This window comes from Cannabis sativa, chromosome 7, assembly GCF_029168945.1.
Source record: "Cannabis sativa cultivar Pink pepper isolate KNU-18-1 chromosome 7, ASM2916894v1, whole genome shotgun sequence".
NCBI lineage: Eukaryota > Viridiplantae > Streptophyta > Magnoliopsida > Rosales > Cannabaceae > Cannabis > Cannabis sativa.
In genome coordinates, this window is record NC_083607.1 from 35,892,189 (window position 1) to 35,917,341 (window position 25,153).

The window sequence follows — 25,153 nt, forward strand, 5'->3', positions numbered from 1 at the left end:
TGTAATGGCTGTATACTTAATGTAAATAATTACTAGATTCATGGATGACCTAATCAAAATCTTAAGAAAAGCTAGAACTGTTAACCATAGTTTGTTAGCTATTCTAAGTGATTAGGGGTGGACCATCCCATAGTCAAAAGATAAGAAAGTGTTTGTTCAAACAAATACTACTTTTCTCAAATAATGACTAAGTCCGAAAATAAAGTAGCATATAAAGGAGAAATTTAATTTGACATATGATGATCCCACTGCCTCTGTTGTCTTGTCACAACCAAAGAGGTTAATACCATTTAGTTTTCTTAGACATAATTCACGGTACCTTGTCGTAGTGGGAGACTTTCTTGGAACTCACCTTCTTATGACTTGGGAGACACTAGTGATTTAAAATCCATTGTGAGTTTAAACAAGTAATGGATTGTCAAGATAGGAAACTAAGAAGAAAAGCCAATAGAACTATGGTTTAATCCATTCACATGGAATAACCTAAATTTTTCTATTACAAGGACATAAAATGAAATTTTTGTTTATAAGTCTATTCTATGGACTTAACAAACTTCCTGTTCCTAGTATTATAGGTTTGAGTTTATCTAAACCTATGGCTTGTGGTATACCTGGTAATTACTTACTCTAATGCAAGCAACTTACTTTAGTAAGATGCTGAAGCATTTTCTTTCTAATGGCAATCTATAGAAGCTTCTCGACTTCTAGGCATAGATTTTATTTATCTAAGGAAAAGTCTCAACTATTCCAGAAAAGATAAAGCCATGAAAGAATTTCTTATATCAACAGTGAGAGGTCTTAGATATGCTTTTGTATGCCTTAGACCAGACACCTGCTGTTGAGTGGGAGTAATGAGTAGGTATCAGATTAATCCAGGAGAAGAACATTGGAAGACAATCAAGTAAATCTTAAGATAAAGAAGAGGAACTATATGTTAGTCTATAAGGGTGTGTTTAAAACTCTTAGACTACACCATATCAGATTTCGAAATTTGCCTTTGTGATAGAAAATCTTTTTGATAAGATGGTGATTACTCTGGGGGTGGAATAGTGATTTTGGAGAAGTGTAAAAACCTATCTGAAGTCTCTAGGTCTATCAGAGAGAGACTGAATGTTAAAGTTGTAGGAAAGGTACTTATTCAGTCTAAGGAAAGTTCTATACATCTTTGGCACCATTCCAAATTGCCTTAACTACTAGTGTTAATTTCCTGATTAACGAAAAGTAGTTGCCAAAGGTATGTATAGAATCCAGTATCCCAAGAGAGTAGACATATAGAGAGGAATTTCACATTATCAATGATTTTGTGATTAAGGAAGAGTAATGGTGGAGAAAAGGTTGTGGTTAATTCAACCTTTCAGATCCTATTACGAGGAGTTTACTACTACTACACTTGATTTGTATATCAAGGTGTTGAGATTATTTGAAACGCACTTTTTGTTTTATATTAGTGCAAGTGGGAGTTTGTTGGGTTTTATGCCCTAAATAAAACTCATTTCAATATAATCAGATTTACTTATTAATATAGATCAGAAATTACATTTAATGTTGCATGGTTCACATGATTTATTTCATGATTATATGTACATAATGTATGAATTCTTCTGAAACCCTTTTCACATACTTGATCCTGTTTATTGTGCTGTCAACACATTGGAAAGTAAACATGACTATGTGAATAAAGTTTCCTAGATTTATCAGACACAAGGTTTTACTGATATGATAATCTACAACAAGAGTTTACTTGCATTAGGAGAAGTGCTATGTTCTTTCCAGAGCATTAGTTAAAGTAAAGCTCAGGTTGGATGCATGGAGTATGCATCGGAAGGGACCGATATTGAACTTTGACTTAGATTTATTAAACTTACCGTAATATCTATTCAAGTCAATATCGCCTAGTTGATCCTAGATCAAATGATCTTAATCCTGTTATGATTAGGCTGAATCTGAAGAGGCTATTCGTGTTCTTTGCTTTGTTAGTTAAGCCTACTTTTAGGTCAGAGTGATACGTACATTTTGGGAACACGGTAGTGCAATTGAGTGGGAGCGCTAACATAAACATGGAATCTATAACTTCTATCTGGCGAATAGTAAGTAAAGGATGATCTCCTTCGAGCTTGACCAAACGAAAATAAATGGTGGAGATCTCATTTCACATAAGCTGAAATATCATTTATACGGGGTTAAGTGTTTTAAGGATTAAATACATTGTAGGGTGTAACGGTAATCTAATCCCTTTACAGTGTAGATCATTCTTATAGAGGATCATTGATCAAATTAGGATTATAACAATGGATAACTAATGATGTGTCTATATGGTGGAACATATAGAGCATTCTATATACTGAGAGTGCAATTCTAAGTTCTATGCGAGGATTCAACGAAGAATTAATAAGTTAGTGAATTTCAGTAATAAATTCTTGATCTACTCATTGGAAGCTCGGTTATATAGACCCATGGTCCCCGCACTAGTTGAGATAATATTGCTTGTAAGACTCATATAATTGGTTTTGATTAATCAATTATAATTCTCAAATTAGACTATGTCTATTTGTGAATTTTTCACTAAGTAAGGGCGAAATTGTAAAGAAAGAGTTTTAGGGGCATATTTGTTAATTATGATACTTTGTATGGTTCAATTAATAAATATGATAAATGACAATATTATTTGATAATTATTTATAGTTATTAAATAGTTAGAATTGGCATTTAAATGGTTGAATTAGAAAATTGGTATTTTTGAGAAAATTAGATGCGGAAAAGATAAAACTGCAAAATTGCAAAAAGTGAGGCCCAAATCCACTTGTATAGGGCCGGCCACTTTTGTAGGGAATTTAAACTGATATTTTCATTATTTTAATGCCAAATAATTCAAACCTAACCCTAGTGGAATGCTATAAATAGATAGTGAAGGCTTCAGGAAAATTACACTTCTGATTCAGAAAAAAACTGAGCCTCTCTCTCTCTCTCCCTATCTTTAGTCGCCACTTCCCTCTTCTTTTCTTCTTCAATATTTCGAATTCCTTGAGTGAATGAGTGAGTGCCCACACACAGCAAGTGATACCTCAACCATAGTGAGGAAGATCGTGAAGAAAGACTTTCAGCAAGAAGGAGTTTCAACACTAAAGAATCAGAGAAAGAGATCCAGGTTCAGATATTGATAATGCTCTGCTATAGAAAGGAATCAAGGGCTAGATATCTGAACGGAAGGAGTCATTATATTCCGCTGCACCCAATGTAAGGTTTACTAAACTTTATATGTGTTTATTTCATCGTTTTAGAAAGTTCATATTTAGGGTGTTAATCAACATACTTGTGAGTAGATCTAAGATCCTGGTAAAATAATTTCCAACAGAAGGCTGCTAGAGAGTCCACTGTTCGAAGATTTGAACTTTTGATGGAAGAGATCAAAGTGTTGAATGAGGAAGCCTACAAGTGGTTGATGGATGCGGGACCATAACATTGGAGCAGATCACACTTTAGGAGCACTCCTAAATGTGATATACTTGTCAATAACATGTGTGAAAGATTTAATGGCACCAAGTCCATATTGGCGGCTAGAGATAAGCCCATCTTGTCTATGCTTGAGAGGATTCGAATGTACTTAATGGAAAGACTTTCTAAAAATAGACGCTCTGTAGTCATGTGGTCGTCTAACATAGCACCAAAAGTTTCAGAATAACTCGAGAAGAACAAGATTGACGCAGGGGGTCATTTGCCAACACTTTCAGGAAATTTGGTTTACCAAGTGGAGAACATGTATTGTAGCATGTTTTCGGTGGATTTGAATCACTGGATTTGTTTTCCCAGAAAGTGGGAATTAAATGGGATTCCTTGTAGTCATGCCATTGCTGCCATTTGGTGTAATTGAGAGGATCCAGAGAAGTATGTTAGCAAGTGGTACACTAAGGAATACTACATGAAAGCATACTCCCCACAAATCTATCCATTAAGAAATCAAGATGAATGGCCAAGGACTGGGAAGGTAGAACTAATCAAGCCTGTTGGAAAAGTACAACCAGGCAGGCCAAAAAAAAAATAGGAGAATTTAATTGGATGATGTTGCTGCACCAGGTAATAACATTATTAATACTCTTCCTAATGTCATTGACTTGCAATTGAATTAGATCATGTTGCTGCACCAAGTGCCAAGAAACTTAGGAAGAGATTCCATAAGATGAGATGTTCTGGCTGCAGGAAAGAGGGTCATAATTTCAGGACTTGCAATACAAACAACAAGAACAAGGTAATAATATTGTTAATACTCTTCTTAATCTGTCATTGGGCCATAACTTTGGAAACCATTAAGTGAGTCCCTACCATCGGATGTTGCTGATTTTGCTGATTTTACTTTTGGTTCATAAATTTAATACTTTGGGTGTTGTTTGATATAGTAATGGATTCCATTAAAGATATGGCAATTCTAATGAATCAGTGTTGATAAGCTTATCTTGATCATATAAAAGAATTAATGAAATTTAAATTCAATTCCAGCACACTTGTTCCACCCCAGGTATTCAAATTGCCTCGCTCTACATAGATTATTATGTTTGTGGTGTTAGTAATGTTTTTGAGTGTGTATGTAGTATAAGAGGAAGGAAAACCAGAAGTTGGTAAAGTGTTGCTACAGCTTTTGTATCATCCTGTGTGGTTGGATAAATCTCCATAGATTTATTCTCTATGAGTTTCATCAAATTTATTAAACAACGTAACATTTTATTTTCATCAGTCAATTTAAACCCACCTGATTGATGCTATACCCAAAATGTTAATAGTAATCAAATACCCAAAGATTGAGTTTGTTTGTCTTGTAGCTTAGGCTGAAATCATCTTACAAAATTATTTTACTAAATTGTACCATCAGGAGAAAATATTAAAATTCCAAACACACAAATTGCAAGAATATTTTGCTATATGCGAATGCAATTGCTTGATGTGTTAGAAGTTAGAATGTTGAAAGCAATATTCTATGTGAAAGCAATAAACAATAATAATCCATGCTCAAAGTTGTAAACCTGACAATCCATATGCTCTTATAAATACGAACTATAAATTAGATTACACCTTCCAAATCCCACAACCTCCAGTCCAAAATACCATAAAATAGAGAACTTGAGTTTTATTTGTAATTTAGTTTAGCAGTAAACACTCATTTGTTAAGGTTAACTAGGTCCTGATGTCTAAAAATTTCTTAGCTATTTCCTTTTGAGGTTTTAACTATTATAAAAAGAACTTACTTTATATTGTGTATGTGTGTTGAGATTGTTGGCAGATTTGAATAGTGTGTGTGTGTGTGTGTGTGTGTGTGTGTGTGTGTGTGTGTGTGTGTGTGTGTGTGTGTGTGTGTGTGTGTGTGTGTGTGTTTATACTGATTTGCTTTTAATGTTTATTGATACTCATAGGTTATTGACACACCACTTGAAGACCCTGGACACTACGCTAGAAATACTGATCCTACACCTCATCAATCAATAAGTTCAGCAACTATCACACCTTCTTCGCAACCAAGCAACTCAGCAACAATGGTACAATATCAAAGTCCTCTCAAATAATCATTCATTTCAAACTTTTCCAACTGTTTGTGCATTAATAATCACATTTTGTCGTTCATTGCAGCAAAGGACACCCCAACAAATTGCACTAACTTACTGAGGGATTATGGACTATGCAAACAACATCAAAGACTAGTGGAGAAGTATTTTGAGTAGTATTTTGAATAGTATTTTGAGAAGTATATTATGTAGTATTTTGAGTATTATGGATGTCATATAAAAGCATCAACCTACAATATTTTGAGAAGTAATTGGTGCCTATATGGCAGAAATTAACAAAATTTCATGTCAAATAACTTTCTTTGTAAAGCCAAAAGTTACATCTTTTATGAAATGTAACTGGACTTGTAATGTTGTTCTGCTAGACAGGTTATTTTAGTTATGGGAATTTGTTGAAAATTGTCATGTGGTAACATGAACATCTATTTCTAAGTACAATTTTATCATAGAGGTTTATCATGGAGGATTCAGTTTGTTTTGATATTTTGAGATGTAATTGGTATTTATATCGCAGAAATTAATGAAATTTCATGTCAAATACACTAACAGAATAGTGAAAAGTCTTCATTTTATTTCCTCTTTATTTCTCACTCTCTAGTTTCATATGAAAATAAGTAATTCTTTATTAAAAAAAAAAAATAGGTTTCTAAATAACATCAGATTTTAATTGGTGTTATTCTTAGTAAATTTATTGCAAAGTTCACAACTCATCTTTGATATACACATACATATATAGGTTAGTCTTTCATAATTTTTAAAGATTAAAAATCTCACCCAAAAACCAGAATTAATCTCAACAACAACAATGTATCAAACAAAAAAAAAATTACATCTTCATTCTAGTTTGTCAAGAGTACAATATTAAAAAAAATATTTAACAAATCTAATAAAAATAAGAACACAACAAAATTGCAAGAACAACATATATGGCAAATTTGAAATATTTCTTCAATCTTCTAATTTCTTCATCAGATTTTTCAACATGATTTTGCAGTGCCATTACATTCTTCTCAATCATCTCTAGCCTTTTAACCAAATTTATATCATTCCTTGGAGTTGGTGGGTCAATCCATTTTGAAAAACGGCACCCAATCTGAACATTACTCTATTAAAACCAAACAAAAACCCATTAACAAATTTTCAATACTAAAATAATATCCAAAAAAAAAAAATTAAACAAACCTTCCATCTTGGACACCCAAAAAACCTTCTCCTTGGATTATCTTTTGTCAAAGAAGTCCGTTCAACACATTCTAAACCACATTTACACTCCAGTGGTCTCCATTCATACATATTCATAGATCTATCTCCACTTTTATAAGAATAAGATGATGAAGACATTAAAAAATTGAAAGGGAAGAACACGGGCGTGAAGATCGTCGTGCTTGAAGCCCAGATTTTATCTATCCAATTTTTTTCTGAAAAAAAGTTCAGCAGGTTGAAGAACACAACCGTGCGTGAAGAAGGCGTGAAGAAGAGAGAGGAAATAGGAAAGGGCAGCTAGGGTTTGAGGGTTTATAGTTATCTTTTTAAAATAATTTTATTTAATTTGTTGTTTTAATTCATTAATATAAAAAAAAACAAAAAAAATATTTAAGTTACATTAAAATAGCCACATCACCTAAAATTAATATCCACATGTCTTGCCACATCATTTTTTATTTAAAATGATACTGGCATATAAGTCAATAAACGGCAAAAATAAACAAAAGTGAACGGAAGGACTACATTTCTGCATTCGTTATAATTTGAGGACTATCCGTAACAAGCAGTATATATTAGGGGCAAAATTTGATAGGGTAAAAAGTTTGGGAGGCAAAAATACTATTTATTCTAAAAATTATAATATTATTGTTCATATAGCTCTATTGCACATACAAATCTATTAACATTTTCTAAATAAATCAGTACCTGAATGAAATCTATCAAAGTCAACTCAAATTTTATATTAGAGGCAAGAAGAACAGGCTTATTAGAATCAAAGCTTGTTCTTATATAGACTAATATTCAATCATTTACAAGGGTGTTTATTTATTATAGTATAAGAATCAAAGTTTTTTCTTATAAATTCTCAGTATACCCTTCCAATAAGCCTCAGCAGCCTCTTAAGAAGACACAGAACATTATGGAGTAATAGCACTTTTAGCAATAAAATCATGTATAGAATAAAATAATCCACAGCAAACAGTTTTTACCAAAAAGACACCAACACGAAGTATGAGAATAAAAACTTGACCGAGAAGGGAATACAAAGGCCATGAATGATCTAACCAAAATATAAGTTAAAAAAAAAAAGAACAAAAAAATATGAGAATAGTGTTACAACAAAATCTATTGATGAATAGGCTTCTTCCCCAAGATTACTATGTTAAGATTAAGCTTTCAGACTCTAGTAAAGGCTCTGAATGAACCCTCATTAACACAGTTCCTCCACTAACAACGTAATAAAGTCGAACCTTATAAATATTGAAATCATGATGGGGACGACAGATTCTAGTATAATCCTTTTACAATTTGTCTATTTTGAGTCAATTTAATTAGAAACTATTATAATCATTATCTCGACATCAGTTATAATTAAACATTCCTAAAAACACATATGTGATGAGGCTAACATTATATGAAAGATTCCAGCCTTGTAAATTACACCCTAATACAAGTAAACGTAGAGTATATTACTTCATTTGAAAAACCCAAAAGCTTCACTATGAAATACACATTAAGTATGACATCAAAATACTTGATTTTTCAACTAGATTCCCTCCAAACTCTACAATTTTGAGACTAGAAAACTAAAACAATTAATATGTAGGCAAACCACATTGAGAACATTTGACTTACATGCAATTTCCTCTGAACGTTCCTTGGTCGCTTCTTGGGTCGACGAGGAGGTTTGTGACCTAATAGAGAGATGAAATCTTCTTCGATCTCTTTCTTTGTGAGCTTCTCCAGTGGCGATACCCTCTGAGATGTAATAAAGGAGGTTTAAAACCCTAAAAAGAACTAATTATAAGAACACGAAAATGAAAATAAAAACACTAAAATACCTTGGTAATGATCTTCAAACAATGAAAGAGAACTGAAGTTTGAGATTTTTGGAGCTTGTTTTTGATTTTTTTTTTTTAGTTTGTGAAAGTGAAGTTCTTTAGAGCTGAAAAAGTTTCCTTCACTTTAATAAATGGACGCGGAAATCAAAAAGTTTGCAACTGCTTACACTTCCAATTTTCAAGTCAAATATCCCTCTATTTATCAAATTAAATATTATATAAAAAATGATATATGGGGTATCTAATATCAGCCTTTAGATCACAATTAAGATAATCTAACGACTATAAACGTGTGCGGCACTAGTCACTCAAAAAACCCATGCGTGACAACAGCCATCCCCTATATATATAAATATATTTTGAAAAACAAACATGCAAAAATAAAAAGGATTAGACCTCGCAGTCATTATAAAATAAGTTCGCATGTATGAAATTTAGAAGTAAGCAACCATACCGATAGTGGGTGAACACTCACTTTACCACATTATGGGCTACAAAATTACAAGTGCTATTAATACAAGATAAAAAGCAACTGTCAAAAAAAGAAAAGGTGCTATTACAAAACGAAACATAGTTCAAAAGAATCCAAGAGGAATCCTTTCCAGAGAGAGTGTTGATAAATACCCTAGAGTCGCTCTCCACCATAATAAACTTGTGGCCTTTCGCTTTCGCCACTTCTAACGCTAAACATCAAGCAGTCACTAACCTAGCCAGAGCATCAACAAACTCTAAAAGTTTTGTTCTAACCCAAACCACCTCATCAAGGTGGTTCCTTGCTACCACAGCGATACACATGCTCTCCTAACCAACTCTAACATCACAATTTAGTTTGAGCCAATCCTAGAGAGGAGGGCGCCAAACATCCACCACACTGTCGGGGAGGGAGAGAGAAAGATGTAACCACAATACTCTGCATAAGATGTACGCATAGAGTCAATGCAATGAGTTACATTATCCAGCCTATTATTGTGTACCTTACCATTGCGAACCCGCCAAATGGTATCAATAGTAGTCGAGGCATAAAGGAACACCTCATCAGTATTAATGCCTTGGTTTTTTCAATCCTAGATGAATTTCACCCAATCCTACACGCGAATACCAGTACTGACAATGGGAAAGATACCCCATGGAGAAGACCTCCATAAATGAAATGCCAATCCTCAACCCCACAAATAGGGAAATCTTATCCTCAACATGGAATTTCTTATTGAGAATCGCTCGAACTGGTAGAGCATTAGACAGGATACACCACCACAGGACCATATGGCACTCTAGAATTTTAATATTCCAAAGCTTATTATAGAGAGAGGGGGCAACCTCACAATGAAGGACTCTCTATAAAGCTTGGATCAGATAGGTAGACTTGCAAGAGAAGCACCCACTTTTGTCCTTAGTCTAAATCCACTTATTTTTATCTTGACTCGTAGGTTGCCAACCTTTTAAAATGGCAGACACAGTCTCTTTGTTAAAAAGTCGTACAACTTCTGAACATCCCAACCACTGCTTTTTGACAACAAATCAGCAACTTTTGAAACACTGGAAGCACTAGGTTTATTAGACGTTTGGATAAATTTTATCAATAACCATATGACACTTCGAGTGATACGAGGACCCACTAATCTTTTTTAGTATTTCTCAGTTTTGAACTGGATGAATTACTTTTATTGACACCTACTTTTTCTTTCCTCATTTTCTAAATGCATCTCTTAAAAAAATAAAATAAAACTCTTATACTCACACCCTTTATTAGTTTTAGTTTAGTACAAAATTACTTTTAAAGCATCTCTATTTATGCATTAATTTAGTGATACATTGTAATGTCCCCGCTTCAAGCCTTTATTGGGTCCTTACACCCACAGACTAATGGCTCTTATACACGAGTACGTCACTCTGGCTGCTTCTTGGACTGATGATTGACCCTACAGACTAAAATGAGTGTTTCCAGCGTACTTTGTCCTCACTCGCACAATTACCCCAGGTCAAGCACGCTTAACTGTGGAGTTCTTTCGTAATGGGCTACTAAAAAACAAGATGCAGCTTGTTTATGTAGGTAGTACCAATCAATCCATTTAATCTCTCCTCAACTATGTAGTCCCATACCTACACAATCTCAGAATCATCCGACTTGACCTTCCCTAGGCGGTGTGGGATTGCACAGCTTACCCGGTGTTTCCCTTTACGGATCACGGGACTACTGACTGTCACAATTACCCCCCCCCCCCCTTATGGGGTCCGACGCCCTCGTCGACCACACTTCCGGCTGGGTCAAGGCTTTGATACCATTAGTAACATCCACACTTCAAGCCTCCATTGGGTCCTTACACCCATAGACTATTGGCTCTTATACACGAGTACGTTACTCTGGCTGCTTCTTGAACCAATGACTGACCCTACAGACCAACACGAGTGTTTCCTGCGTGCTTTGTCCTTACTCACACGCTTCCTGAAAAAACTTCCCAGGAGGTCACCCATCCTAAAATTACCTCAGGTCAAGCATGCTTAACTGTGGAGTTCTTTCGTGATGGGCTACCAAAAAATAAGATGCACCCTGTTGATATAGGTAGTACCAATCAATCCATTTAAGCTCTCCTCAACTGTGCAGTCCCATACCTACACAATCTCAGAATCATCCCACTTGACCTTCCCCAAGTGGTGTGGGATTGCACAGCTTACCCGATGTTTCCCCTTACGGATCACGGGACTACTGACTGTCACATACATTGTTAAAGTTTAGTTTATTCTAAAAAATATTTGATCCAAAATGTGTTGAAATTTGTGTTAAATTTGCCCTTGTTAAAAATGTACCAAATTTAAAATACAATATAATTAATTCTCTTTCACATTACTATAAATACTGCATTTTTAATTTTTTTTATATTGTTATAAATATTACATATGGATGTCCAAATCACTGAATCAATTATCACCATTAATGTCTGGTTGTATTTTCCTTAATTACATTGATTTAGTTTCACATTCTTTTAGTCATATTTTTGTATAAATAGAAGTTCACCCCATTAAAATAAACAATTGGGAAATTCTCATTCAGTTTTTCTTTCTCTCTTCATCTTCTTTTTCTTTTCTTCTTATATATTTTATATTATTTTATAACATGTTACCAGCACGAGTCTCTGCCCAAACCCCAAGGTAAATATTTTATTAAAGTTCTTGGGTTGTATCAAGGTCACGATACACTAAATATATATTTATATGGAATACTTCTTAATGGGTATTAATTTTATATATATATATATATACTTATTTAACTGAATTATTTTAAGAACTTTTTTTTTTCTTTTTTATCTAGATATTTACATATTATATATGTATGTATATGTTTTTATATGTTTATTATTGAATTTATATATATTGTAAGCTCTTATTATTTATCTATGATATGATATAGAATATATATATAAATTATACATATATAGTGAAGATAATGCGTCTTCAATAAAATCTTGGATATATCTTAAAGATTATGCAAATATAATATTAATCATATAATTGATGGAAATATAATAAAAGAGATGAATACATATTCACATATATATATATATATAAATTCTCTATAAAATCTTTGCATATATCCTGAAAATTATGTAAACATAATATTTATCAATGTATAATTGATTGAAACATACTAAAAGATGAATATATATTATTATATATTTGATAATAATAAAAAATAATTATAATATTACTATAGATTTTAGTAAACATTTGTTGAAGTAAATATTTTATATTTGTAAAAAAAAAAAAGTATGGTTAATCACGGGCAGCACAGTGATGGAGAATGACACTAAGCTAGATCGATTGGCAAAGTTTTAGTTAAATGCAGCGACTACTAAGGCCGCTAGGAAGGCTTTAAGGTGGAACGAGTATATCGTTCAGAACGTAGATATTATGGCTAAACAACTAGGAGTTTTCTAGTTTTATGCTCAGGTGGTTGAGCTAACCCTTACTGTTGAGGGTGCAAGGATTAGATCACAAAGGAAATAACATGAAGAGAGATTCATAAAAGTAAAGGTCCAATGTTGGATCGAGTAAAGAGAGTTAACCCTAATGCGGACCCTTCCATTGTGACAGGTCAGCTTTTTTATGCTAGTTCAGGGAGAATTTTTAACGGCCAAAAGAATTCAAAAGGCATAATTTAATACATGTCAAAGTTCGAGAGAAAAAATTGCTAATTAGCCTTACAAAAATAAAAGTTTTATAAAATTGTTAATTATATTAGTAAGAAAATTATATAAAATTATTAAATTTTAAAGTCTTATATAGTTTATTTATTTAATTATTATTAAACAAAATACATTTGTTTCCTAGTATTAAAATAAAGCTATATAATATACACACTATTATAAGTTTCTTATTAAAAAAAATAATAAAAAATGAAAATAAATTATATACATAAAATTATTTTATTTAAAGAATTCATTTTCTTTCCCTCTCATTTTATCAAACAACCAAACAGAAAGAAAATATTTCTTTTCCACTCCCTTTAGCTTTCCATACCAGACTTAAGAAAATATTTATTTTCCATTCCCGCATTTTTTCTTTCCTCACATTTTCCCTAGTATTATCTTCCCGCCAAGATCTAAGCTCCTAACAAGACCTAAGAGAGTGAAATTTACTTTTCTAACAAAATAAAAATAGTAATAAAAAAAAAATAACAACAAAACTCTAATCATGCTGATGCTACTACCAAATCACATTTTACTTGCCAACTAAAACTAATCAACGACCGCACAAAATCTTCTATCACTAGATCACAATTCTTGGATCATTTGGTCTTGTTGAAAGCTATATCAGAACAAAATTTTCTCTTGATATATATCCAATGCCTGCATGACTTTATCTATGAACAACTTTCTATGCAATCTATACCTGCAACAGTGACAGATCAATCAAATATATTAAGACTTGCTCGAACTTTTTATCATATTCAAAAGCCCAATGCTAAAGAATCCAGTTTGTAAAAGGTAAACATACTTGATTGCTGCTTCAAGTGTCCTACTAGCTTCTGGGATAGAATCTGCAAGCAGTACATTGATAGAAAGGGAAATATAAGCTTAAGGTTGAAATATCTCCAAGAAGACCTTTTACTGTTGATCTAAATAATGCAATTGGTCACTTTAAGAAACTTCAGCTTTTTTGCAATTATAGCCTGATTTTGAGGTGAAAGGTATCAAATATCACATATGATTAGTTTAGTGGGAAGAAAAAAAATCTTACAAAAGACATTGAGCATTTGCAAACCAAGAATACTAGATAAGAAATTAGTAATGCTCAAGATGAGAGATTCTTAAGAATCGCTGCTTTTAAGAAAATCTGAGGGGTTAAAAATGGCAGGAAAAAAGAATGACCACTGTTCCGGTAGTGTGTGAGTCAGCCAAGAGTTCTCTCTTTTTCTTTTTTGTCCTTTTATTAACATAAGATAAGAATTAGATAAGCATTTGTTACCTAGAAGTTTTTGGTCTTGCCTAAAGGTAGTAGGAAAGTCAGCAAGCATTCGTTTGCATTCGTCCAGCAATTCCTTCACAGCCTTCTTCTCCACACTTGGGATAAGAGGCACATCCCCATCAGACCAAGTGGGCAATGTTCTCGCAGCTGCTATGACCGCTCCATCAACAAATGTGTCCCCAACCTTAGATAGCCAAGCTGCTACATTCCTTTGTTAATAATTAAATGATTCTATTGCAACAATGTCTGAAAAGAAAAATAAACAAACAACTCATACTGTTGTGGTAATATTCTTCAGGAAGACCAGATATGTTGAACACAGACAGGAAGGAATCCAAATGAATACGTGCATTGCCAGAGAACTTGATTACATCCCATGGATTCTGTAATATTTCTTTTTAAGTTAGTTCCAGAAAGAAATTAAAAAACATAGAAAAGAAAAGAAAGAAAAAAAAAAGCCAAATGCCATAGTCCTAGTGTCCTCTTGCGTTGTACAATAGATAATTTATTGATGCTTAAGAGGACAAAAAGAGGTACCAAGCTAGCCTCTTAATCAAATTTCAATTTTCATAAAAGACAAACAATATAATAAGTTTATTGTTTAATAAACAATGATGTTCTTTTACTAATTGCTGATAAAACATGAATTAAAACTGTTGAAACCATCAAACAAATTTACCACAGGTGAAGAGAACCCATATCTTTGCATGAACTTGTTATTCATCTGTTGGCTCATGTAATCGACAGTCATCTGAAATATTCACAAAATTGAAAGTGAGGTATGAATTAAGGGATTGTGTTGATGTATCTATATAAGGAAATTGTTAGGCCCTAGGATTAGTGTGGCGTGCTAACATATATTAAATAAAAGGGAATTTGGGTCATTGTATTAAGAGGAGTATTTGGGAGGGAATACAATAGCATATATACGATACTAAGGAGAATTGGTGGGTATGCAAGTATTGAGTAGTCACTCTTTGCATCAAAGGAGCCTAAGGGCTCCAACAGCTTGTAATTAACTTTTCTCCTATATTCAATACATTTTCTTACTGTTTGGCCACTGTTTTATTGTATTTTTGAGTTTGGAGAATTCGGGTCTTATCAATTGGTATCAGAGTGAAAGTTCTTGGTGACTGCCAGTGACTACGACAATGGAATCAAAAGTGGTTGGATTGGATTCGACATAGTCTAAGCTGAAGTTGATGGACGCAGCACTGGACAGATTGGAAACAGCAACTACAAAAGCTGATGAGGAAACTTCTCTGAGAAGGGAGAGATATTTAAGGAGGAAATCATCTAGTAAACTGGGAGACAGTGTAAATCGAATTTTCAAGGAAGTCTCAGGATTGGCAACTCAAAGAAAAGGAACAAAGCTTTGAATTGGCATTGGCGGTTCCCTAAAGAGAAGCAATCTATCTCTACAGCATAAAATTATAAAAAGCAAATAAAGGTTGGAAGAAAATGGTTGGGATACAAAGTTGGGGAAGAGAATGTCTTCAAGAATCCGTTGGAAGGACACTTGGAAGGGTGTTGCTTCTCTTTATAACAAGTTCTGCAGTTGGTAAACTTTAAAGTTGATAATGGTAAAAACATTTGCTTTTAGTAAGATACCTGGCTTGGTCGATTTTCTTTTGAAGAGGCACTCCCTATCCTAGCAAGATTGTCGAAGAGGAGAAACGATTGTATTACTGCTTTTTACATTGAAGAGGGATAGAAAGGAAATTGGAACCTACATCTAGTGAGACAGTTGAATTATTGAGAGATCTTAGAATTAATTGATTAATTCATAGAATCTGAAATTATACCAGCTTTGGAGGACAGGGAATTTGGTTGAGGGATTTGTCATAAATATTTTCATGTGTTACATCTTTTATTTGGCTTCTGTGTTTGCAGAAACACAATGTCCATGCCTCTTTTCAAGAAAGGAGACCCTACTTTGTGCTAACTCCAGGGAAGAGATGTGTATCATGTGCTAGAAGAATGGGGGAAACAGCAATCACCTTTTTGCACGGTGTTTTTTTTCTCTTTGTTTGTGGTACAGATTCCTTAAGGAATTAAATATTCAGTGGTGCATCCCTAACATTTTTAGAGGCCTATTTAATTACCACTGTATTTGTTATAAAAAAGCCAAGAAACTGTTATGGAGATTGAGGATAGTCTCTACTTTGGTGGCAAATATGACTGGAAATTAATAAAAGAATCTTCCAAGAAATTGGAGATAATGCAGATCAGTTGGGACAGAACTAACATTGGCTGGCAACATGGCTTTCTAATGTTAGGAATTTTGAAAATGCTTCGTTGTCTAACTCAAGTAGAGATTGTATCAATTTATGTAATTCTAGTTATGGAGGTTTCGTTTGCCGTAGGGTCTTTTTCCTTGCAATTTCGCAATTCATTAATACGAGCTGGGGTTTTTTCTTATGACAAAGTACATGATCAGGTTTTGTTTCCACAAGACTAATAATAATAATTATAATAATAAAAAATTATCATGATTTTGACATCATAGTAGTAGTTGATCTCTGTATAGGCATCTAGATAGTTTCCGTAGTTCAAATATAATAAATTGCTAAGAATACCTCGTCTCCTTTTCTAATTCGTTGGCCAGCATTTATCATCACCTCAAGCATGCGATCTTTAAAACGCCAATGGAAAAAACAATTTGGCTGGAATGAATGGTTTAGCATATCTGAAATAAAACAAATATGTATATAAAAAACATAAAACAAGTATATGTATATAAAAACAGAGGGATTATGCAATGAAAGGAAACGAGAGAGAGAGAGAGAACGAAAGGGAAAATAGGAGTATCAATCCACAAAAAGAGATTAAAGAACAAAAAAAAAAGAAATTCAATTCAAAAAATTAATAGAAACAGGAAATCTTTAAATGTTTGCCAAAAGTCGCCCTAACATAAAATGTAAACACTTATGAGATAGGAAATAGCTGTTCCGGTTAAAGAATAGTAATGATTACTGAACTTCAACTAATACATTTTATAAAAATCATAGATCATTGAAACTTGGAAATTGTAAACTCCAGAATATGTCGACTCAAAGAAAAAAAAATCTCTTATGCAAAACTCACACCAAAGTATCTGGTTTTGCTTTTGTATCTCAACTCACCAAGATAATATATCCCAGCCACTGCTGAAGAAGCAATGCAAGAACCTAAGTGGAGGGCAGCAACTTATGAAGAATTTTAGGCTCAAGAGAGGAATGTGACTTGGGAGATTACTAACCTTCCACCTGGGAAACACAGTAGGTGCACATGGATTTTTTTCAGTTATACACAAAGCACATGGAAGAGTGGGGCAATACAAAGCTCGGATAGTTCTAAAGGATTCACTCACTCACACACCACTTGCAAAATTAACAATGTCAGGTCTTCTTATCTATTTTCGTGAACCTAGATTGGCTCTTATTTTCAACTTAATATGAAGAGAATGCTTTCTTGAATGGAGATCTTGAAGAAGTATACATAGATATTCCTCTCGACTTTGAAATAAATCTAATGTTAGTAAGGCATGAAAACTCGGGAAACCTTGGTATGACCTAAAAAGTCTCCATGTGCTTGGTTTGAGAAATTCACTCAAATACTCAAGAATGATAAATATCATTAGTGCCAATCTGATAACACATAGTTTGTTTAGAACACTTGAGATACTTTCCTGGCATGGCGACGACTAGGTCAAGTAAAGGAATTCTAATTTCAATAAGGAAATATGTTCTAGATTGTCTTCAAAAGACTGCTATGCTTGGGTGTAATCAAGACTGATAAATATGATCAGTGCCAATCTGATTACACGTAGTTTGTGAAGAACACTTGAGATACTTTCCTAGCATGGCGACGACTAGGTCAAGTAAAGGAATTCTAATTTCAATAAGGAATAATGTTCTAGATTGTCTTCAAAGAATGCTAAACTTGGGTGTAAGCAAGACATGAAAACTTGGGAAATCTTGGTATGACCTGAAACAGTCTCCACGTGCTTGGTTTGAGAAATTCACTCAAATACTCATGAATGATAAATATCATTGTAGAAAATAGTGAATAAATTGTATATTTTGTTCAATATAATAGTATGTATTTATATACAAAATTAGAGTAGAATAAATAAAAAACTAACTAAATTAGAGAGACTAAATATGACACTAACTAAATACAATTAATATAGTTAATATATTCTAACACTCCCCCTCAAGCTGGAGCATAAATATTAATCATGTCCAGTATGTTACAAAAATAATAAACCCGCACCTCATTCAAAACCTATTTCTTAATTTTTCTCCAATCTTCACATATCCTGTGGAGATCAAGTCTTGTTGAATTTTTTCACGAACAAAATGACAATCAATCTCAATGTATTTAGTTCACTCATGGAACACAGAATTTAAGGCAATATGAAGAGCAGCTTGATTATCACACCACAATTTTGCTGGAACTGAAGTTTTAAACTCGAATTCAATCAAAAACTCATAAGTCCAACTATCTGACATACAAACTGTGTCATAGCTCTATATTTTGATTCTGCACTGGATCTAGACATTTTGCTTCTTACTCTTCCAAGAGAGCAAATTGCCCCCAGCAAATACACTAACTTGAATTGGATCGTCTATCTCCCTTGGAGCCTGCCCAATCTGCATCAAAGAAACACTCAATCTGAGTGTGTCCATTATCCTTGTAAACAATACCTCATGCTCCTTTCAAGTAACACAAAATTTGCTATAATACTGCCTAATGATGAATTGTTGGAGAAGACATAAACTAACTAACAACACTAACAGAGAATGCAATATATGGACGAGTCACAATTAGATAATTCAACTTTCCAACCAATTTGCGTTATTTCTCAAGATCTTCAAATGGTTCTCCATCACGTGTAAGATGCACAGTTAGAATCATTGAAGTACTACAAGGTTTTGCTCCCAATTTTTCTGTCTCAGTTAACAAATCAAGTACATACGTCTTTTGAGATAGAAAAATAACTTGTTTACTCCGAGTAACTTCAACTCCCAAGAAATAGTTGAGCACCCCTAAATACTTAGTGTGAAACTGAGTATGAATGAAAAACTTGAGGGATGAGATACCTCCAGTATCATTTCCAATAATAACGATGTCATCCACTTACACAACTAGCAAAATGATACCAACAATTGATCTTTTATAGAAAACAAAATGATCTAACTTACTTTTCAACAAACCAAATTTCTCTACAGCCTAACTAAATTTACTAAACCAAGCACAAGGACTTTGTTTCAATCCATATAAAGATTTGCAAAGACGACAAATTCGCGCCTCCCCCTGAGCAACAAACCCAGAAGGTTGCTTCAACAAACCAAATTTCTCAACAGCCTAACTAAATTTACTAAACCAAGCACGAGGACTTTGTTTCAATCCACATAAAAATTTGCAAAGACGACAAATTCGCGGCTCCCCCTGAGCAACAAACCCAGGAGGTTGCTTCATATACAGTTCTTGCTTAAAATCTCCATAAAGAAAAGTATTTTAATATCAATCTTATGCAAAGGCTAATGATGAGTAGCTGCCATGGAAATGCACAGTCGAGAGTTTAGCAACAGGAGAAAAGGTATCACAATAGTCCACGCCATAGGTTTGAGCATAACCCTTGGTGAAGCAAATGAGGAAAAATATTTTTTATTTTCTAATATCTATTTTAGTATATACAAATGGTATATATAATACAATGTGAACACCTTCGAAAGATGTTGTGGTGTGCCTTGGTCACAGGTCTCAACACGAGATGACGCTGGTAGTCATTCGTGGGCTAGTTTACATACGTGCGTGGCACAGATGCACCATGCTAGAAAGAGAAAGAGGTCTGACTTATGCTACTATTTTGGTGGCTTGTCTCGAGGGCCTGCCGACATGCGTGGAGGCATGGTGCCTTAAGGATTGGACCATGGACGTATGGGAGTCCTTGAGCCATGAGGGAGACTGTTCAGACAGTATCGAATGAGTCATGGCTAGAGGTGCTGGCACGTCAGCTTGCTGTTGATATCTGGCCACACAGGTTACCTTGGTCATGAGTGACTAGGTGAGCGACGATGTTGGGATTTGCTTTACCATAGTGCGAACCTATGGACAATGCGAGTATCTTGGCTAGGGAGCCTCGATGCATGAATGCACTCATAGATGCTTGCGAGCATAACTCGACAGGAGTTGTTCAAGGGACAGAAGTGTGCACGAGGCGCACGGTCGCACGAAAAATGAGTCCATTGTCACTCAGATGGTTGAAAGGCTGACCTTGGCTTAGAAAAGTCAAGATGCCGCACGGAAATTCCGCTGCCTGAAATTGTGAGCCTATGACACATGGCAATGACTAGGTCTAGTAAAGGAATTCTAATTTCAATAAGCTATTCTTGACTGTAAGCTTGCTGTCATTCCAATGGATCAAAACTCTAAAATGGGAATGAAGAATGACAATTTGACTATAGATAAAGGCAGTTATTAGTGACTAGTAGAAAAAATTAATCAATCTTGCTGACACTCACCCAGATATTAGCTATTAGTGTATTATCAGTTAGTCTGTGACATCCACATGAGGAACATCTTAAAGCTATATATCGAGTCTTGAGGTATTTAAAATGAGATCAAGGAAGAGGATGGCTATTCAGGTTATTATCTAAGAAAGCAATCGAAATGTTCATATACGCTTATTGGACCTATATCTAAGTGTATAAGTCACAAGTCTACCTCAAGATATTGTTCTTTTGAATGGAGAAAAGTAGTGATGTGGCAAAGTAAGAAGCAAATTGTTGTCACACTAAGTACATATGAACTCTAGCACATGATACATGAGAAGGGATGTGGATACAAAAGTTATTAAGAGAGCTCAGTGCTAATTATGACAGTCCTATTAATAAATTTTGTGACATTGAAGCTGCTACGAGCATTGCCAAGAATCCCATAATGTAGAGATTGATCCTCACTCCATCCGTGGAAAAATTGAAATTAATACCATTACACTTAGCTATGCTTGCATATAGTTGTCCTCAAAACAGTATTAAATTGGGCTATACATAATATTACTATATTAGGTAGCTATAGTAGATAGGTTGACTAAATCTAGTTAACTTGCAAAGAAAAGATTGCATGCTAATTTAGAAATTCCAATTTTATTGGACCTAGAAAATGGTGAATACGTATGAAAATTGGATAAACGAAAGTCATATGATCAGAAGCTCTAGAATCAATGATCCATAGTAGAATATGAATGAGAAAATAGGTAATTAGGACAGTAGTTTGGATTATCAAGATAGAAAGGTGGTAAACTAAAGAACTGTCACGAAGTTGGTGAGAGGCATATGTTTCAGAGCTATTGCCCTCGAGTTTGGGCTGGTAGTCGTCTTTGTCATTCCTAGATGTAAAACGTAATTTTTTGATAGATAATTTGTTTAGGGGTGTTTGTGTGTGTGTGCCAGTATCTATTGAACCTATCAAAATGCTACGGAATTCTATCATTTAATGCACCAAACACTTTATGGAATAATTAATTCATTACAAAGTTATGAAGTTGTTGGTGACAAATGCAATAAAGAGTAGAATGTCATAGAATTGAATTACAATCAGTCAATATAATTGCCAAAATCTATGAGGATAAAACTTTACCGGCATATGGTATTAGCATATTTGCATCTTGAACCAGTGCCCCAATCCTCATTTGCATGTTTATGCATCTTGATTGTGCAATGCTTACAGCCCAAATGAATCTCTCATGTTCTCTAGCAAGTCGCTTAATTTTAAGGGGTACACCGTTGTGCTAATTGAGGTCCAACATGCATAAAATAACATGTCATTACAGTGTTCAATAGTGCTATTATGTAGAGAGAGAAAGAGAAAAAAAAAACAAACTCCTGTAACCATTAATAGAAAATAGAGAGTAATTTAAATACCCAATTCTTTTCCCAAAATTCTAAAGCCCTTCGTTGCTGCTCTCTTATAGTTGATGCAAGATCAGCATCTTGCAGCTCCAAAAGCTCCTCCTGTAGTAAATGAAGGGCAATATGGATTACAAATATCAAGGCTACTGAACAACTTTACTATTGTATTTGTATATACAATTAGCATGTGCAGCCCAACTAATGTAAAGTATGAAGTACTAAAAGGAGGATTAGACTTTAAACACCCTCCAAGCCAAATGAAAAGTACATGATTTGAAACTGTCAAGATTAAAATGGAGTCAATTATGATATTACACATAGATGACTATAATTACAAGCAGTTGAGCAAATAATGGTTCTTCTCTTCAAAGAACTGTTATATAACCACAAATATCATAAAAAATGCAAGGTTCTAATGTCCAATGTTAAATTAAAATGTAAAGGCTAGGCCTTACATTTGCCTAAAAGAACATCACATTGATGTTATACTACTGGGAGCCTAATATCACCAAATACAAGCTTAAATAAATAACATGTAAAGTTATGCATTTGATGACGTGACATATACATACACAAATATGCTTGTTTATGCATGTATGTCTTCAAATTAAACTGTTTGTTTGTCTCTTTACCGCATATGTATTCAAAGAAAGGACATGTATCATGACATCTAACTACTACATCGAAATTTCTTACTGTAAAGTTAAAACAAGCCCATTACAGGGATCAGAAAACTATCACAATCTCAAATGTTGCAGCAGGTTCATAAATGGTTCGTTTAAATACCTCTGAAGCTAGGAGAAGACTGGTGCACTCATCTGTGCCAGGTAAAAAGTCGCTGTACAGCTGCCAAAAGTTATCCTCCCGATCGAATGCATACAAAAGAAGGCATGCTAACCTTAAGTCCCAATCTGTCTGCCACAAAGAGGTCCACCAAAATATCCAATAAGTCAAGCAATTTGTATATTAGCATATCAAAATAAATCAATGTGGTTAAATTTTACAGATAATGAATCAAGTAGACACATTGAGAAACAAAAATATTTAAATAAATGAATGAAGATCTTACTAAACAATCAAGGCTACTAAGGAATATCTATTACCTCTGGATCTGTTGAGTTAATAATATCAAATATTGGATGACCAACTGGTATAATATCTGGGAAAAACATCCATGGAATCTTATGGCTTATGGTTAACATCAGTTCCAATGGAATTTCCATTATTACCTGTGCAGTCAAGCACAAAAATCCCATTATCGTCAGAAAATAGACAATGAATCAAACACTAATAATAATCAATAAACTCCCAAATCAAAAAAAAAAAAAAAATGAAAAAAATCAATAAACTCGATTGCAAATTAGCGGCATAGGGATAACAATTAAATATATTAGACTTTCTTTGGGTGTAAAATTAACCAACTTACCCTGGGTCTGCGAAGTGGTTCAACATCTTTGGAAGCATAGACTCCAAATCCATTTGGCCCTTCTTTAAAGTCAATACCATAAGCTCTCATGCTCCGAACGTAGCCAATCTTGTAGAAATCAGGGTCTGCCGGTTCCAACTTCGAGAATTTGGGAAAAGGATCAAAACAAGGAAATTTAAGAATTCCATACAGAATGTAGCTTTTCTTTTAAGCATAGCATTAGCATAATCTGAAAGAAATCTCCCTAAGGGTCTAGATAGACCTTAAACCAAATGTTCTCCCTTTCGTTTGTTAATTCTCTTTTTACCTCAGATGAAGAATCATCAACTTGAGCAGGCTGGTATAAGGGATATGGAGCACTCTGGGTGGTTGCTTTGATGGGTCGCACCCCATTGTTTGGGTTATCGCTGAAATAGTACCTGGGTCTTGCTGAACATCCATGGCCGAAGCCCTTTAACTGCTTCAGCCACAGATATACAGAGAAAGTAAATAAATAAAGAGAAGTCCAACAAGTATGTACATGTTTGTATATAAAATTATATAGACGGGAAGAGAATGTAACCTGAGAGTTGGAGATGAGGAAATGAGAGAAGTGATGAAGAGAAACAGAGGAGGCAATCGCCATTAGAGAGTAAGAAATGAGTATGAGTAAGGCTAGGACATCACTAGAGGCATGCTCACAGCTAAAAGTACCAGGTGATGCTTCACAACGTTATCCACTTCTCACTAATCTCTATTTTGAAGTTCAAACACTATTACTACTACTACTACTACTACTAATAATAATAATAATAATAATAATAATAATAATAATAATAATAATAATAGGCTTAGCTAAAATACTAGTATCCATAAAAAAAAAATAAATAAATAAATTAATACTATTTTTTTTTTGTTAAATTTTTTTAATAATATTAAAATACTATTAGTTAGTTATTATTTTATTAAATTAATATATATTTAATAAATTCAAATTATAAAATATTATTGAAATAATTAAGGGGCTTTTTCATTTTTACACTTTAAAACAGTTTTTTTTTTTTTTTTACGAAATTTTATATAGAAATCCCTATTGCAACTAGCGCTGCAACTTAAATTGTAACAAAAAATCGTATAGCAACCCGCATAGAAACTACCGGAGAAACCACCTAGAAACCCAAACTGTAAATTTGAAAAAAAAAAGTAAAAAAAAATAATATATAAGATAATTCCCCAATAATAAAATACTAACTAAAATAAATAAAAAATAATAAATAACTCTCTATTTTAACTTTCTAATTAAAAAATAGAGAATACTCTTAGAGAGATGCTCCTAGAAGTAGCCATTTGCTAAAAATATTATAAATTAACTATAAATATTGTATTTTTTTGAATTTTCCATTATAATTATTTATATCATTTATATGTTTGACACTAATTATTTTCGTTTCCTATTTTCAATAATAATATGTATATTTTAATTTGATTGTTTATACAATTTGCAATTCTAATTTCAAATCTCAATTAATTTGAATCAAATTATTTAAAATTTGGTCAAATAAATCTGATGTTAGTAGCTTACTCAATCTTGAAGCATTTATGATTCTTTGGTTCGATCACGACTTTAGAATTCTTAACAGCAAATCAAACCAAACCAAACCAAACTACTTATTAAATTGTTAATCTTTTTGTTGTTTGATTTGGAGTCCAAAAGAAAAGGTCTAACTCTCCTATCATGCTCATAGCAAATTCATTATGTATACACTTAGAAAATTCTTCATAAAAGTA

General features: G+C 33.5%; 1 protein-coding gene and 1 long non-coding RNA gene across 6 annotated transcripts; both read right to left on the minus strand.

Moving 5' to 3' along the window:
- Window positions 1-6,357: 6,357 nt before the first annotated feature.
- On the minus strand, window positions 6,358-8,846 carry LOC133039837 (uncharacterized). Of its 2 annotated transcripts, XR_009688765.1 has the most exons (3): window positions 8,597-8,772; window positions 6,732-8,513; window positions 6,358-6,654 (listed from the first exon to the last, which is right to left on the minus strand). It is a non-coding gene; the product is annotated as an uncharacterized LOC133039837 (long non-coding RNA). The 2 variants fall into 2 exon arrangements; XR_009688764.1 differs by having other exon boundaries at window positions 6,358-8,513; window positions 8,597-8,846.
- Window positions 8,847-12,971: 4,125 nt separating this feature from the next.
- Window positions 12,972-24,155, minus strand: LOC133039838 (protein PLASTID TRANSCRIPTIONALLY ACTIVE 14). Of its 4 annotated transcripts, none has more exons than XM_061118811.1 (13): window positions 23,949-24,155; window positions 23,694-23,843; window positions 23,387-23,524; window positions 23,064-23,189; window positions 22,747-22,875; window positions 21,973-22,062; window positions 21,689-21,839; window positions 16,639-16,748; window positions 14,739-14,810; window positions 14,337-14,442; window positions 14,060-14,257; window positions 13,589-13,631; window positions 12,972-13,483 (listed from the first exon to the last, which is right to left on the minus strand). In XM_061118811.1, exons 1-13 carry the CDS (start codon window positions 24,009-24,011, stop codon window positions 13,405-13,407), a joined length of 1,455 nt encoding a protein of 484 aa, XP_060974794.1. In that variant the 5' UTR covers window positions 24,012-24,155; the 3' UTR covers window positions 12,972-13,404. The 4 variants fall into 4 exon arrangements, with proteins under 4 accessions (XP_060974794.1, XP_060974792.1, XP_060974793.1 ...); XM_061118809.1 differs by having other exon boundaries at window positions 14,060-14,260; window positions 23,949-24,140; XM_061118810.1 differs by having other exon boundaries at window positions 23,694-23,846; window positions 23,949-24,140.
- Window positions 24,156-25,153: the final 998 nt, after the last annotated feature.

Excerpts from the sequence above, each read along its gene's own strand:
- LOC133039838 (XM_061118808.1), bottom strand. The coding sequence starts at position 24,011 with ATGGCGATTGCCTCCTCTGTTTCTCTTCATCACTTCTCTCATTTCCTC. Across the intron at positions 14,443-14,738 it reads ATGGGTTCTCTTCACCTGTG|AATCCATGGGATGTAATCAA; the intron begins GTAAATTTGTTT and ends GAAATATTACAG. Across the intron at positions 14,261-14,336 it reads TGAAGAATATTACCACAACA|CAGCTTGGCTATCTAAGGTT; the intron begins GTATGAGTTGTT and ends AAAGGAATGTAG.